At 37.8% G+C, this 16,531-nt stretch overlaps 1 protein-coding gene across 9 annotated transcripts in view; it reads left to right on the top strand.

Moving 5' to 3' along the window:
* The window catches only part of ttll5 (tubulin tyrosine ligase-like family, member 5), a 62,964-nt gene that overhangs the window by 15,756 nt on the left and 30,677 nt on the right, over window positions 1-16,531 (top strand). For all 9 annotated transcript variants that reach the window (XM_032546910.1, XM_032546911.1, XM_032546914.1 and 6 more), the window contains 8 exons: window positions 4,015-4,096; window positions 4,300-4,361; window positions 7,936-8,018; window positions 10,683-10,787; window positions 10,917-11,008; window positions 11,662-11,724; window positions 12,263-12,411; window positions 12,659-12,914. In XM_032546910.1, coding sequence (XP_032402801.1) covers window positions 4,015-4,096; window positions 4,300-4,361; window positions 7,936-8,018; window positions 10,683-10,787; window positions 10,917-11,008; window positions 11,662-11,724; window positions 12,263-12,411; window positions 12,659-12,914 — 892 coding nt within the window. The remainder of the gene's footprint in view (window positions 1-4,014; window positions 4,097-4,299; window positions 4,362-7,935; window positions 8,019-10,682; window positions 10,788-10,916; window positions 11,009-11,661; window positions 11,725-12,262; window positions 12,412-12,658; window positions 12,915-16,531) is intronic.

Here is a 16,531-nt window from a genome sequence, read left to right as displayed (position 1 = left end):
GAACCCGCATGGAGCGTGTTGTCACATACGTAAAGGTCTGTTTCAGATCCTGGAGTTTATTCTAATATGTTTGTGTGATGGATCCATGTCGCTTTAATAAAACCTCTCAAAGTCCTATTCTGTACTCCATAGTTTCCTCCCTTTCTTGTTCTCAGTATGTTCTCCCACTCTATAACCTACAATACCCCCATGCTTCTTTTACTGCCGGGCCTCAGCAGCTGTTTATAATAGTAAACTGTGTTTTTACTGATAAAAGTAGTAATTATTTTGTGTTTTTTATATATATATATATACAATCTCTGGCATGTCTGGAGAGAGAGCCTTTCAAAATCATTAAACACGTTATAATCCTAATTTACTTCAAATTCTTCCCTTTGATTTTAAAGTTTATTAATGGCTTTAAAACAATAGGATTTCTTCCTTTTTGCTCAAATTATACTGTGCATCTACATGTGCGTACAATAAAAACTCTTTTTATAGCTCAGTAATGTCTCATGTGGGATGACATAAAAACTGTTTTTACGCTCTAAGAAGTGTATATGGGTGTACGAGTCTTTCTGCAGGGAGAAAATGCCACCCATGCAGCTCCTCACCGCTGCTGTGTGATTAATGGACAGGCTTTTTGCTGAGAGATGCTGATTACGAGATGTTTTGACTAAGATCTGATTAGCCAAGCCAAAGGCCTATTTTATTACACACAAAACATTCCACTTACTGGTCCTGTGTTCCACCAAGCGTACCTCATTAAGTGCTGAGTGTTGGTTGGATCAGCCCCTCTATGAGCGTCTCTCCGTTTCAGATATTTTCCCAGCAGTGCAGGGTTTGCATCCCCTGCGATGACAGTGTAGCTGCTGTGTAAGCGATTAATGGTTTAGTACCTCCTATCACAATAAGACTACAGAGTGCTTGCTAGAACTTTAATTTGTTGTCCTCCAAGGGTTTCCACATCTGCTATGCTTCTTCCAGCAGCAGTGAAACAGTTTAGCTGCCATGATTTATCCCAGTATGACGTGAAAGTAATTCAATTGTCCCATCGCATGAAGAAAGCACACTTGAAAGATGCCCTTGTTATTGTGGGCTACCAGGCTCAGTGGCCAGGGTGGGGTGATCATTGTTTTTGGGTGTTTGTCTCTTGTGGTGAACTTTTCCAGCGGCGCCCCTCCTATAATAAAGAAAGAAAATGCTCTTCATCATCCCTTTTTTTTTCTGTCACGGTTGTCCTGTCCTCTCCCCTCTCTCTTTGAGGGGTGTGATGTAGATGTTGAGCGCCTCACAACTGCTTGTCTATGATGCTTGTTGTGGGCTGTCTGTGGGCACATTTAAAAGCGCTCCCCTGGCAGCGGTTGAGCCACAGAACAAACGTGTCTGACATTTAGCTGCTCAGCAGGCTCGCGGGGCATCGGTGGCGTCTGCTTCTAATTGAGGGAAAAATTTGTGGCACATGGAGTCTGCTTGTCGGAGGCTGGTGAGGTGGTTGCAACACCTCCCCATTTTCCCCCAGCTGTTGTGCCACTGATGAGGCAAAGCAGGCTCAAAACCTCAATTATTCTAGCGCTCTGTTCATCAACACTAATGTTTTATGATACATACACTCCTTCTCTCCTTGTTTCATGTCGTCTGTATGTGTTTTTTTTTTCCTTCACTGAATTGAATAGAATAGGATTAGCTGACAAGTGGAAAATAAAATCCTGTAAAGTCTTGCACTGTTTAACATCAGGGGGTCCTGTCCATCTTGTGCAGATGTATTATAGTCCCTGGCTCATGAATGGATGGCAGATTTACTTTCTTTTCGTCAGTAAGAATCAGTTTGAGTTTATGCGATTTACACTCCTTAATACAATAAAGGCACAATGCGTTTGAAATATTTTAGCTTGATTAATACAAAATGCATACTTGTGTGGATTCCAGTCCTTATTTTCATAGAAAATTAGAGAGGACACGGTGTACTTTTGGGAAACATGATTTTAAAGGTCAAAGTAAATAGTAATTATTTATTATAAAAGTCAAAAATATACAGCATACAACAAGGTTTTCAAGGTTACTAGAGATGCAGTGACCAGAGATCTTTTTTGAATGGTCTTAAAAAAAAAACCCATTTTTGTCAACATGGTTCTTTCTGAAGAGTCTGGGATTTTCTTCATTTTCCAGATCCTAATAAGTATTAAAAAAACCAGAGGTGTGGAATAAGTGACATTTTCCACACTTTTCCCTCTTTCCATGTTTTAAAAGAAATTAGTCTGTACTGAATAAATGCATTTGCCAAATATTTTAACCATTGATACTACCTGTTTTGTCTCTAGACAACCTTAAAGTTAGGTTGAACTGTACCTGTTTATTTATACTTTGTCTAAAATGCAAAAAAAAAAACCCCACTAAAATGCATTTTTCAGGAGATTTTACAAGAACATGAGGCACCATTATGAAGAGTAGTTGTGAGTTCAATTCCAGCTTTCACCAAGGAAACCCCTGTATACCTTGATGCTGGCATACAGGGGTAACTATCAATGCTTACATTGATAGTTAAATCATTAATAGAGACATGGGAAATAAAATTTGTCATTTTATATCCAAATAATGTAAAACCACTTAAAAGGAAATACATGAATTTTCTGTATTTCCACAAACTTTTTCAAATTTTTTAAAATCCCTACCAGTACTTGATAAAAACAAATATCTTTACCAGATATCTGACTTTAAATATGGACACTTTTCTTCTTATTTAAGCAACCAATAATTTCTTTTTTCTGATTAGTTTGCACCTTATTCATGTTCTAAGTTACAGTAACACCATTTGGTCAAAGTGGAATGGCTTAATTTTATCAGTGTTACCTTAGGTGCAATTTGAGGTCATTGCCGGCTGTCATGCTGGGTTTTGTGTGCTTAACACTGGCATTGACCTGAGATGCTAGAGCAAACAGTGCTGGTTATTGCAGCTTTGAAACCGCCACCCCCCCCCAGCCTATTCTCAACACAGTCTGTTCGTTTGAAATGCCATTAGGAGGATTTTTCCTCCGGCTTTCTGGCCGGGCGCTACCCTAACCCTGTAAAAGACTGTGGTTCCCCTGCACGCTTCTGCTGGGGCCGGTGGCTTATTGGGTGACACTCCCCAGAGCAGTGTGAGGCTTTTCATATGGTGCATGTACTCTGACAGCTTCAGTAAGCCATATATCAGTCAGCCAGAGAAACGGGAGAGAAAAGTCAAGATGAAATGGATAATTTTTTTTTTCGTTTACTCTGTGAACTTCCTGACCACTTTGTGAAAGGCTTTTATTGTGTCACTCAGTGCTTAGCTGTTACTGGAGTGAAATACTGTATATACAATATGCTGCCTAAGGCTTTCTAATTCCCCAGGTTTTGCCACTTGGGACACACCCTCACATTTCAAGCTGTGTGTGTGACTTTTATCGAGATGGACATGATTTGACCTCAGGAATAAGTTGAAACTTTTTCTAATGGTCCTTAGAATCATTCACACGTCGTTGAAGGGTAGTGTGGATATTCAGAATTTCTAATCTTCTTCTTCTAAATATGATGAAGATTAAATACCAATCTATGCCAATCTCTATATTGGCATAGATTGATATGCCAATATATCAATCTATCTATCCAGATGGTGGGGATTTTCTTATCCCCATCCTCTGGATTGTCCATCAGCTGTAAATTCAGTTCAATTCAAATGAAGAAATACCTTATTTATCCCAAAGGGAAATTGAATGTTATAACTTGTATCATGCAAATTGGATGTTGCAGTCAGTCTTGCAACAAATCAGGTAGATGCCTTTGACCGAAAACTGGTGCTGCATAACATTTTCATGACTGTCATGACATCAAAACCAGTGGGAATAATTGTCCAAACATGCAATGCCTCAACCAAAAACGTATAAACCAAAGTCTACAGAAAGAACAAATCAGAACTAACATAACAGAGATACTCCAACATGCTGCCACCGTTCTAAACTAAATTAACTAATTAAAAATGTTAATTTATTCTGATGATTGTCCTTCTTTCTGTAGAACTGTACGGGTTTGATGTCCTAATTGACTCCAACCTTAAACCCTGGTTGTTAGAGGTGAACCTTTCACCCTCTCTGTCCTGGTGAGTGACTCAGTTTTTTTCTTGTTTTACTTATTAGTAGAATCACTCATTTAGAATATTTTAATTATCCAACCTGCTAAGAAGACAACCGTTCATAACTCTGTAATAGCTGCAGCCACAAAAATACTAGAGCAGCACAAATATTTAGTTATTTGAAATATTTGTTTGATTAAAAATTTCATACCTACTCTGTCTTTTTACAGCGATGCACCCTTGGATCTGAAGATAAAGGCTAGCATGATTTCAGACATGCTTTCACTTGTGGGTGAGTGCATGCTGAAACAATGAACAAATACATATTTTATTTTGTTTTATGGTTTTCCACTAGTAATTCATCTTGAACCGAGGCATTTCAAAACACTTTGAAATGCCTTGTTGCTGAAAGGTGCTATACAAATCAAATTTGATTGATTGATTGATGGATTGATTGATGCATGCATACTACCTCCAAAGGTATTCACACCTGTTCAACTTTTCTAAAATTTTCAGTTTCAACCACATACTTCAAAGTATGATGATTATGATTTTACAAAAAACAACCCTAGGTGGTGTATAAATGTGGTGTATGGAAAATAAGATCTAATTGTCGTTTCACAATTTTTTACAAAAAAAAAATACAATCATGACATTGTATTCAACTCTTTCACTCTGATACCCCTAAATACAGTACAGATAGCAACTAAGTCACATAATTGGGAGATAAACTCCACCTCTGTCTAATGTAATCTTTACCTAAATACAGCCAAGAACCTCAAAGATTCTTAGACACCATTATGAAACTTCATGGTTTGTGGCAATAAGGAGACATTGTACTACTTTTTTTCAATAGGGAATTTATTCCATAAAGCCCGGACTTTTAGAGTGCATGACTAATAACTGTTTTGTTGACAAATTCATTATGTATGGATTTCTTCACCTCCTCCAGAGCTACCACAGCACGCTTAACTCCTACTCTAATTATGGGAATGTGAAATACATACGCATACCACACTTTCAGATGTATTTGTAAAATTAAATAATATATTTTTTTCTTCCACCTTACATGTATGCACTGATTTGTCACAATTCCAATAGATTTTGTGTTGTGACGTTACAAGATGTGAAAAGTTCAAAAAGTATGAGGCAGTGTCGCTTCAGGCACACTTCAGACATCCGTTCTTAACACTAAATCAGAATGTTGTAATTATTATACATCGTTTGTTTTTATTCACCACCCTATTGACTTTGCTGCTGGTCGGTCACTCTTGTGGTGTGCAGGTTTCAAGCTGTTCGAGACAGTTGCCTATTGTTTAATGTTTTCCAGCATTCCACTCTAAGCTGAGTTTGCGCAAACGACTTTCAAAAAAGCTGCATGGCTTTATAGGAAGCATTCCTGTGTTGAAATATTAAACCACAACGTTTATTAATTAGCATTAAATTACACTCGGATCAAATTGAATATACATGCCTGAGTGTTTTTTTAATTGTCATTAAGCCTGAGCCCAAGGCACAGATAAGAAGTCTATCTATGATGCCTCCTTTCTTAATTAATTTTTTTCCATATTTATTTTGCCCTGTTTAGGGTCTTGGGTTCCCTCTATTCTTGATTTGATGTTTTCATGCAAATAATTACTAAACCATGTTAGATCTGTAACTACTGATAATTCGAGTGTGAAAACATGTTGTTTAGAATGTATAATATCATGTAATTCCTGGCTTATTGTTGTTCAGGTTATCCTCTGCCCACTTATGGCTTCTATAAATATTATGAGCTCTTATGTTTATCTGTGGTCCCAGGCTAATGATATTAGAGGAATGGCTAGTATGTGCATGTGTACACTTGTGCATGCCCAAATGTGTGTGTGAGATATGCTGGGCCATGCTGTGGCTTGAAACTCTCCCCTCTGGCTCATTAAATGAAAGAGTAGAATCATAAATTGCCAGTTATCTTTGGACTGAGACGTTCCTTGCGGGTCTGGAGAAAATGAGCAGTGGCATGTAAAACATAGCACATCTATTATGTACCAAACAAAATCTCTGTTGGCTGATAACGCTTGGGCTGCATCCCAGTTCTGTAAATAATGACAGCATTCCATTAGCATTCATTCCCTGCCTGTGTGTAGCTGTCAACTCCATGTCACCAGTGTTTGTAATAATTGCAGTGTTTAGGCGAGAGCATGACAGGGGCCTGATGCCTGACGACTCGAAAGAGGCAGAACAAACAGCCTCAAGCTAAAAGCTGTCAATAGGCTTTATTCAGTTCATATGAGAGTGCAAGATATGACAAACAAATTTATTCAGCTGTTCACTGGGCTTTGGGAGGGTGTGGGAAGCAATAAACAATAAAATTAAACTCATAAATATTTTTGTCAGGGTGGGAACATTTTGCTGAGATGAGATGAATGTGATGCACTTAATACATTAGCTGTTTTCTGTAAATAGAATATTAGGATTTTCTTTACTTCCTTGACCCTGTGTTTGTTTTTATATGCTTCAAATTTTCAAACTTCTATGTATTTTATTGGGGTTTTATGTAATAGCTTAACACAAAGTAGTGAGTTAGGAGCTGCAGAGATTCAGAGGTCAAAATAGAGAAACTGTTGACTGGACAACTGTTGTTTGTGGACTTCGCACAACTAGATGAAATCACTACATGTGGAAGAAAACCAGCCCTGAACACACTGTTTTTGGTCAAATGTACTGCTGGGGTGCGGGTCTTGACAGGAACTGGGAAGCTGGTCAAATTTGTATTGGGTAAATATTTTTAAAAGATCTTTCCAATTCAATTCACATTTAATAAAAACAATGCTTTATTTATCCCAAAGGGAAATTAAATATTGTAATTCATATCATGCAAGTATCTTAAAAGTGTCATTTTAGATGGTAATGCTGTGGGCAGGAAGGATCTCCAGTAGCAGTCAGTGTTGCAATAAATCTGAGGAGGCCTATGACTGAAGAATGTTGTTGTTTGACATATTGGTGTTGCTGTAATGATATGCTAACAGCTCAATATCCGGGCAGCAGAGACAATATTCCACAGTAACATATCCTGCTTAACACCATCAGTTGTTGGCAAGCACTGCTAATCCACCTCATTTGCTTTTACTGCTTCTCTTTAAATCTCTCTCTGGTCATCTAGTCAGAAACCTGGGCAGAGAAACATTGGAGTAGAGGATATTATGATGAACGAAAGCAATGGTTCCTATTTTTCTCTCTTCTGCATCCATGAAGTCTCCTTTACAACTCCTCTGGAGTTTGGGGTCAAAGCTCAGGTATTTTTCAAGCTTTTGAGATTCTAATCAGCTGCTCTCAGATGTAAAAACCAATAACTTGTTGCCACGGTTACGCATCGTAGTAACCACCTCAAAGTAAAAGTGTAAGAGCAAAAATCCCTCCAGCTCACAACATCCAAACTAGATTGAACAATCATCCAAACATGAGATGCCTCAACCAAAAACAATTTACAGAAAAATAGCAAATCAGAACTAAGGTAACAGAGCTACTCCAACATGCTGCCATAATGAGTGGCATTATTCTAAAAGAAAATAAAAATTTTCATTCTGCTTTATAACTGGACACTACTTTGTGTTGGTCTATAATGTAAAATCCCAATAACATACATTGAAGTGACCAAATATGGAACTGTTAACCGCTTAACAGCTCTAGCTGCTGGCTTTTTACTTCTCTAAGTAAAACCTAAAAGTGAAAAGTAGCCAGGTGATAGTATACACAACCTTTTTAGCTCTTTTTCTAACTTGGATATTGTGATTTTAAAACTCTATCCACCCTGTTTTGCTTTAAATCATTTTTGATTTCTTGAAGATTATGGTACTGATTCTCGAGTTTCTCTCTCTTTGCAGGCCTTGTGGGTCAAGACCCTCTGTCGAAACAGCCTCGTTCAGATCGATTCACAGTCGAAAAGAAGGCGGCACCAAGACTACAGGTAGAGGATAACAAAGCTTTGCACCCATTCACCCTTCCTTGGGTCGCACTTCATTTTATCCTCATGCAGCAACAGGGGGATAAAACAGTACATTTCTGCAGCTGCCACTGAGCTCTTCCCTCACCCTCCTGGAAAATGTACTGTAATGCGAAACAACTGCTAATGTAATTAAAGTGTTTGAGTGACATCAGCTTGAAAAAGCTGAGAACTCTGTGCCTTAGTTTTTTATCATTTCTAATCAAATGACTAATGTTCTCTTCGGGTCATGTTGCCTAATGATGCCACGACAGCTAATTCGCTTGGCTCCTCTGCTTGACTACTGCATCAAGTTGTGGTGCAGCACTGCCGGAGGAAGATTACTAAAGCAGACAGATTTCTGCTCCACCTCATGTTGTGTTAAGGAGCTTATTTAGACACATAGTGACAATGTTTTACAGTGGCGTGTCGATGCGGTTTGTGTGTTGTCATGTGCCTTTTGTAAAGACTTAAGGGTAACACAAATGTCCTCATGCAGAAGTGTTTTTTTTGCTCCAACAACCACTTTGCAGAGCAAGCTGGTTTTATTCGGACTCAGACATATTAATCTTTTGTTTTTTTCCACTTGTAATTCCCTGATGTTTGTTACTTCGCTGCTAAAAAACTACTTGCTGCTTTTTTCTTGATTTAATTATGTGGCTTAACTATTTTTCACTGTGACAGACAGATGGCTTCTATTGATTCCTAATGCTGCGTTTTCAATAGGACTTTTCATTACATTAGCAAAGTGGCCCTTTACAAGTAAAAGGTTCAGATGCTGCATTGCACCACTGGCCTCAAAAGGACTTAACTATGCAGAATCTCAGATGTTCAGTGCCTTGCAAATAATGCGAACTCCTTGACCCATTCCATGTTTTATCATTCCGTAGCGTCAAACTTTACGTTTTATTGGAATTTTTTGTGATAGATCAACACAAAGTCACATATAATTGTGAAGTGGATAGATTTTTTTACAACCTGAGTTTATTTGCGTGTAATTTAATATTAGTATAAATACAGTTATTCTGTGAAGCTCTCGAGATACACCAAGAAGGGCAAGGTGCGGAGAAGTTTAAAGCAGTTAAATTATATAACTATATCCCAAGTTTTGAATGTCTCATGAAACACTTTGAAACCCGTCTAGTATTTGAAACATTATGGCACCACTGCAAACCTGGTCATGCAAGGAGAGCTTTATTGAGTAAAATAACCAAAATGACCATGGTAATTTTGAAGTAACTGCAAACAATCTGACAACTATTAATCATGCAATCTGGCAAGTGCTGACTTGGAAGTGTCTCGTACTTTCCTGCAATTGTAGTGGCAGCATCATGCTGTGGAGATGCTTTTCTTTCAGCAGGAACAGGGAAGATGGATGGAGTAACATAGAAGGTAACCCTAAATGCAAAACTATTATAACAGGGATGGTCATTTTGGATGCATCCATGCTGCGACATACATGGATCAAATGGCTGGATTTCCTCTTTAGAGTAACAGTTCTGTAGAGGTCGGGTAATGAGTCATTCAGTTGATTAAGGTGTGTTGGAGTTTAGGTACATCTGAAAGTTTTAGGCTAGTTGCAATAGACTCTAAATTGTGGTGAAGTTTCATCATATAACAGATGTTTACTCTAAACTTACTGCCAGAGGGGCAATGGAAAAAAGCTGTTTTTTTGTGTTACTGTGGCCCAGTCAAAGTGTAGGCCTAAACTCAATTTAAAATCAATAGCATGGTTTAAAATGTAATGTTTAGAGATGCTCTCCATCCAATCTGACTGTGACAGAGTGGGCTAAAAAGTCTCAAAATCAATCTGGTCACAAGTTATCCCGAGTCACATGCAGCTGTAATGCCAGTGGTTTCTGTAAAGTAGTAGTTTGGATGGGCTTGGTAGAAACTTCTGAGATTTTGAAATGCATATGAAGAATATATTGAAAAGGTTTTTTTTCTTTTTCATCTACGTCACAATTATGAACAACATTGTGTTGGTCTGTCACATAAAATCCAAGTAAAATTAATTGAATTGTGTAATTACCATGTGACAAAATTTGAAAACATTCAAGTAGAGTAAATAACTTTGTGAGGCATGCACTACATACATGGCGCAAAACCACACCATAGCTGTCACAGAGGCTTTGTGAGAATATTGGGCCTACAGGGAACCTGTTCTTCCATTTCACTCTTTAACAGTTGAAACTTTTGCTGTGGGATTAGGCCATGTCACTGTTTGGCTGCCTTTACAACCCTCCAGCCGCATCAGGCAAATTAAACATAATCCCTCTGCTATTTAGATGACAAATTACGTATGTGATCCTGTGGGGTTGTGCCCAGCTTACTGGCTGCTGTCCCAAACTGCATGCCAAAGTTGTCAGTCAGAGGGGCCAACCGGAATGCCAATGCATTGCAAAAATGTGCTATTTCTGTAACAGGGAGAAGAGAAAAATAGAAACTCTTGTTGCCTGTGGCATAGTTTGCACATTTTTCATTCATAAATGGAAGTTAAATATGTAGATGCAAAGGAATTATGTTTTAGTCATAGTAGTTAATTATACTTCTTCTACAAGATTGAACTTTAACATCCTTTAGGGCTAAATATAGATAATTTTTAACATTGGACATTAATAATGTTTTTATGTTCTTATCTCTTTACAGCACAGGACTGTATCAGCCGTTAGTTCGGAAACAAATGGATTAAGCGACAAGCCAAAAGCTAAAAGCAGCCTAGAAGAGAGCACTCTGAACTTAACTACTGAGGAGGTAAGCCAGGGTGTTGCATGTTGTCAGAAAAGCAGCAGAGGCCACGCTGACTTTCATGCACTGTCTTAATAAAATATGGCATCCTTTTTAATACATCATGTTTTTTTTTTCTTTTTCTCTTGAATGTAGATCAAAGTCCTGAGAAGGATAAGGGAGGAGTATGAGAGAAGAGGGGGTTTCATAAGAATCTTCCCCACCCAGGATACATGGGAGCTTTACGGGTAATCAGAGCTAGGAAAGAACAGGCAGATACCTTAAAAGGCCTCAAGCTGTTTGTTTCAGTCTCCTGATAACATGGAAATTCAAGATAATTTAGGATAATCCGCACAAATAGAGTCAAACCAGGGATCCTACACAGCCTGGAAAAGTTCGGAGCTTGACCAATGTATGGAAAAGCAAATGGAGTTAAAAAAATCCATCTATCCGTTTGTATTTGAATTCCCTAACTGTAACCAAAAACATTAAAGATAAAGGAGTAGGGTCCTTATATGTAAAAAAAATTTGTGTTATCTTTCAGGATCACAATTATTTAATGTCAGAATTAGGGCTGAAACAATAAACCTGATTAATTGTGATGAATTAAGTATTGAAATAATTGTCAGCTATTTTAGCAATCGATTAATTGTTAACTTGAGTACGCAGACTCAAAAACTGCCAATTGCTGAAAGAACAACTAGGTCAGAGGGGGAATTAATCCCAAGCTCGACAAAAATTATATAAAGGACAGTCTATTTCAGGTTATTTTGCTGGATTTTATCCATAGATGTCCTAAAAACTGAATTTTATGACATTTATAAAAACACATTGTACTTAAGGCTTGAAAAAGATTAAAGCTATTTTGAATTGTATTTGTTTTTCTGCCTCTTTCTGTCAGACCATATCTCGAGTCTAAGCCATCACTGAACTCCTTGCTGGCAAAGCGACTTTTCCATGGAAGGTAAGCATTCCCATTGCTGTTGGAAGGCAGGAATACATCTTTCCTTTGGCTTATGGAAAAGCTTGGATTCTCTCTTGTCTGTATTTTATACTTTGATTGCACAGGTTAGAGGACTCATTAAAGAGATGAAGAAGCTTTTCCAACATGTTCCCCGTGTCTGCTCAGCATTGTGGTGTTGATTTGGTGACAGGAAAGAAAAGAGTGATAGATGATTAATGCTTAGTTAGGAACCCATTTTTATTTTAGTAAAGCAGCCTCCATTTAGGTTCTTTTGTTTAGTTTTGTTTTAAGCCTTCTATTTTCCATATTTGTTAGGTAATCAGACTGATTGGTTACTGCTTCAACCCGTTAGATGCTGCTGTTTGGCATTTATCTTCTTTGTTTTGGATCATCATACTTCAGGAGAAGCTACACAATATTTTTGTGTTTTTGACAAGCGACTTGGAATTTAAAAGAAGTATCTTCCTCCTTTTTAATTGTTGAATGACACGAATCCAAATAACAATGCCCCACTGTTCACATGCTGTTCTGTTGTCAGACCCATTAACAGGAACACTCACCTGGTGGCGGACACAGCTCATGGCCGTCACGTTGTTCAGTATGAGAGGAAGCTGCTGTCTCTGGAAGCACAAAAAAGGAAAGAACGCCACCTGAGTCATCACTCTGCTGCGAGGGGAAAAAAACTGAGTAGGTCTGATGTATTCTGCATGTTACTTTGTGTGGAGTTAAGTAGAACAACATAACATGTTACAGCACTTTTGGTTTTAATAAATAACTCCCCTGTGTCATGGTAAGGTTGGCCAATAATGACTCGGAATGAGTTCATTTCTTCGCAGCAACAATAAAAAACCTTTTCTGAGCACATGCCTGTTTTATCCCAAATGCCTCTGATGTAACTGACATTTGTCTTTTCTTGCACTGCCGCACACCTCAGGGAAGGAATCCAGGGCCTTCCTGGCTGAAAACAGAAGCCAGGAGACCGAGGAGTGTTCTCAGGAGGAAATCGAGGAGGTGAAACAACCTCTTGAGCCACTCCCGCTCAAGGTTTTGGTAATGGAGCAAAGTAAACAAATGGCCACTCCACTGGAGCAAAGCCACAACAAACCTGAGTCCAGCTCAGACACAGCCATGCAAAATGCCAGGCCCTCAGTCAACCTCCTGAACGTCCTTCAGCAGGGGCTGGACCTCAGGTCAGTCTATATTCTGGGCTAATGTTAGTGTTGGATACTGCTCTTATATTTCACATTTCAAAAGAATGTTTATAAACTCGCTCCGACTAAGGGTGTACAAGGAAGAAGGTGAGCCTTACATTTATATGCCCTGACTAGGTTTTTAACATTTTGTTATTGGTATTTTTTGTAATGTACCAATAACAATATAATGTAGTGTATGTATGCAGGTTTTCAAAAAAATGTACACTTTTCTTGCAATATGAAAAAGTTAAGTGAATATGTGTGTCCCATGAGTTATCTTTTGTTGGAGTTACAGCTACAAGCCTTTTTTGAAGGTATGTCTCTACCAAAGGTGTAACTTTGTGTTGAAAGTTGGTGGGGACGCATTGTGGAGGAGAATATGGGTGGGTCTGATGCACCACAGTTATACGACCTGAAGGCCTTTTTAATGTGAATAAGGCCAAAACTTAAATGTGAATCCCATATAGTCTTATATCCAATATTCAGTAAATTAGGATATACAACCTGATGAGGCTTGTCAGATTAATCGTATCTTTTGAAAATAAGCTTTTAGCTGGTGTTAAATACACAAAGAGATATAAAGATGTTAAAGATCTATATAATGTCTCTTACTTGGTGATGTAATTGCTAAAAATGTTACTTTTCAGTCATTCTATGTTATGGAATGAGACTGTATATTTGCTCAATGCTTGCCTACAGTTGAAAACAGTTACACAATTCACTGACATTTTTTGTGAAGAATTATCACAATAATATAGTTGCCTTTTGTTGCCTGATTTTATGAAGTGCTTAAAAACATCAACAACATTAGATTTTGTAACAATCAAAATGTTATTAAGGAATGAATAAAAACAGAATGAACAGCTTCTGCGTAAGTCAAATGAATCCTTGTCCGTGCAAACTTTGTATTTTTCAATCGCGATTCTGAATTGGCATAAATCTGGACCCTGCTGAATTACACAGCAGATGAGATATGTTAACATAGCAAACATATTTGTTTACTATAAAATTATACAATAAGGCAGGTGTTAATTCACTTTCATATCTTTTTCTGTCTCACATGCGATTCTGCAGCTTTCCATATCTCTGTACTTAACATCACACAAAAAACCATTGGAATTGCAACTAATAATTAACAGAGCTAAATCTCAGAGCAAAGATTACGTTCAAGTGTATCAGGAATTAACATTAGAAAGCACAAAAACATTTCCCACACTGAAAGTATGTAAAAACAGAACATTCAGTCACAGTTTTATGTTTTTTGAGTTTTCAGGCTTAATGTTTATTTTGCAATAACTAAGAAGTAATCGTCGGAACACTCGTGGTGATTGCTTAGCTAATTTTAACACCTGCTCTACTGATAATCTGTCAGAAAGTAGATGTGTCGGTTGCCTTATTTTTGTGCTGACTGAACCGAAACATGTCGAACTTCGGAGCAAAGGTAGATATTAAGGTTGTCGAAATTGAGCTATAGCATAGTTAACTGACTCCCCACTTTCTTTATATATATATTTTTAATTTAAAACTTTTTACAGACCTATGAAATGTGATTCCCTTGGCCCTGTATATCTTGCTGGCATAGCAAAACATTATGTCCCTTTTTCAGATTCTTTGCATTTGTCATTTTCTAATCCACCTTTACTACCACTCATTACAAAGCAACAGGGCATGTGGCACACTGCCATGCATAGTAAGTCACGTGATGTCCAATCTACGGGATCTCTGAGCAGACCTGCCATTTACGTTTTCTACAAAGGAATGCTAGAAATGATTAACTGGCTTCTAATGCTTTGAACACAGTGCGCAGCTACTGCGGAGTTACTGTCCATAAATAGAAGCAGGCACATAAAGAAAAAAAAGGTGTTTGAAATATTGGTGGGGACTGTCCCCTTCAAGTCAAAGTTGGTGGGGACATGTCCACTCCAGTCCTTCAGGAAGTTACACCTATGATCTCTACCAGCTTTGTGCTTCTTGAAGCTGAGATTATTGCCCATTTTATTTGCAAAGTAGCTCTGGCTCAGTTAGAGAATATGAAAAGTCTTGGAATATAAATTTTCAAGTCTTGCCACATATTCTTAGTTAGAATTTTGTATTGCCACAGCATGATGCTGCCACTACCGTGCAACAACTCCTACATTTATGTAGGCTGCATGGTGGAGAAGTTCTTAGCACTGTTTCTAAATTCAAATAATACTTATGAGCCTTATCTCAGTTGCATGCTCTTCCTGTGCATGCCTGTGTTCCCTCCAGGTACCCAGCTTATCCAAGATACGTAAGCATAATCGTTTTATAGAAACTGTCCCTAGGTTTGGGTGAGTGTGTCTGTGCATGTTTGTTTGTGCTTTTTGCCTATGTGTTGCCCTGTGCTGGAACGCTGAACTGCTCAGGCTGTACCCTGCCCTTTGGCTGCTAGAGACAGCCACCAGTCCCCTTTCCACCCTGGAGAGAGTGTTACAGAAATGGGTGTATGGATCAATGTTTATTTTCAGAACAAATGTACCTTCTTAATTTTTTAATAACTTTGCAGTTAAATTATATGATGTGGTTTTTCAGTTATGCTGTGCTGTATGCAGAATGTGTTTATCTAATCTTTTAGTTTTTACAAGTTCCAATATAAAAGTTTTCCAGCCTTTTGACTTTTAATGAGTTCCACAGGAGGTCATATGCAAACACTATGAACTGTAGTTTCCTGTATATTTGTTTCCAAGACTACAGTCTCCTGATGATTTTAAATGTTTCCTTGATATTATAACCCAGCAAAATATTACAATAACAAGTCTGAGTTTGTTGAAAAATCTATGGGATTTCTTAGAGTGTATGAAGCTGGGAAATGATCATCTAGCACATGACTTTGTGTTTCACAGGACTTTATCTTAAAAAGATACTGTTTTCTGACAGTTCTCTTGATAAGCTGACCTGTCTGTACCAAAAGTTACATTTTAGTAACTTTTGATCGAAAGTAATACTATATTTATCTTATAGTTCAATAGGTTTTTAGTTCCTTAGATGATAAAATTGAGAATTTGAGTGAAGTCGCTTGTTGTCAGGTTTGTACTTGATCATAGACTCCAGTAAAAACAGGCCTTTACTGAATGAAAACGACAAAATACCTGAAATAATATAATCATTACATCTTTACATTCTTTTAACCACTATTTACAGTTAAACTTTTTGAAAAGAAATTTCCCACGTGTATTCTGTGAGTTGAATTGAGTGAAACTAATTGATTAATATGTGTGGACACAAAGTCTAGACATGGATTGGACACTTGAATATACTTTGATTTAAATTACAGACATCAATCTCCAGTTTCCAAGGGATTGTTTGTCTCTTCTTCACACCTGAATCAAATAATTACATCATTAACAGAACTCTGTAGAAAGTTGGTCTGAAGTCATTAGAACTATGTTGTCTTCCAAGTCTGCTAGATCCATCTTGAAACAAGTGTTCACGGTGATGTGCTCTCTTCTCTTGCAAAATGGCTTTTTCTTGCCACTCTTTCATAAAGGGCAGTTTTGTGGGGTCGACTACTAACAGGTGTTCTATTAAGATATTATCCAACCTGAGCTGTGGATCGCTGTAGCTCCTCCAGAGTTACTTTGTACTTCCTGGCT

Source organism: Xiphophorus hellerii, chromosome 19, assembly GCF_003331165.1.
Source record: "Xiphophorus hellerii strain 12219 chromosome 19, Xiphophorus_hellerii-4.1, whole genome shotgun sequence".
NCBI classification, from domain to species: Eukaryota; Metazoa; Chordata; class Actinopteri; order Cyprinodontiformes; family Poeciliidae; genus Xiphophorus; species Xiphophorus hellerii.
Note: the sequence above shows the minus strand (reverse complement) of the source record. Positions and strands in the feature narration are given on the sequence as shown.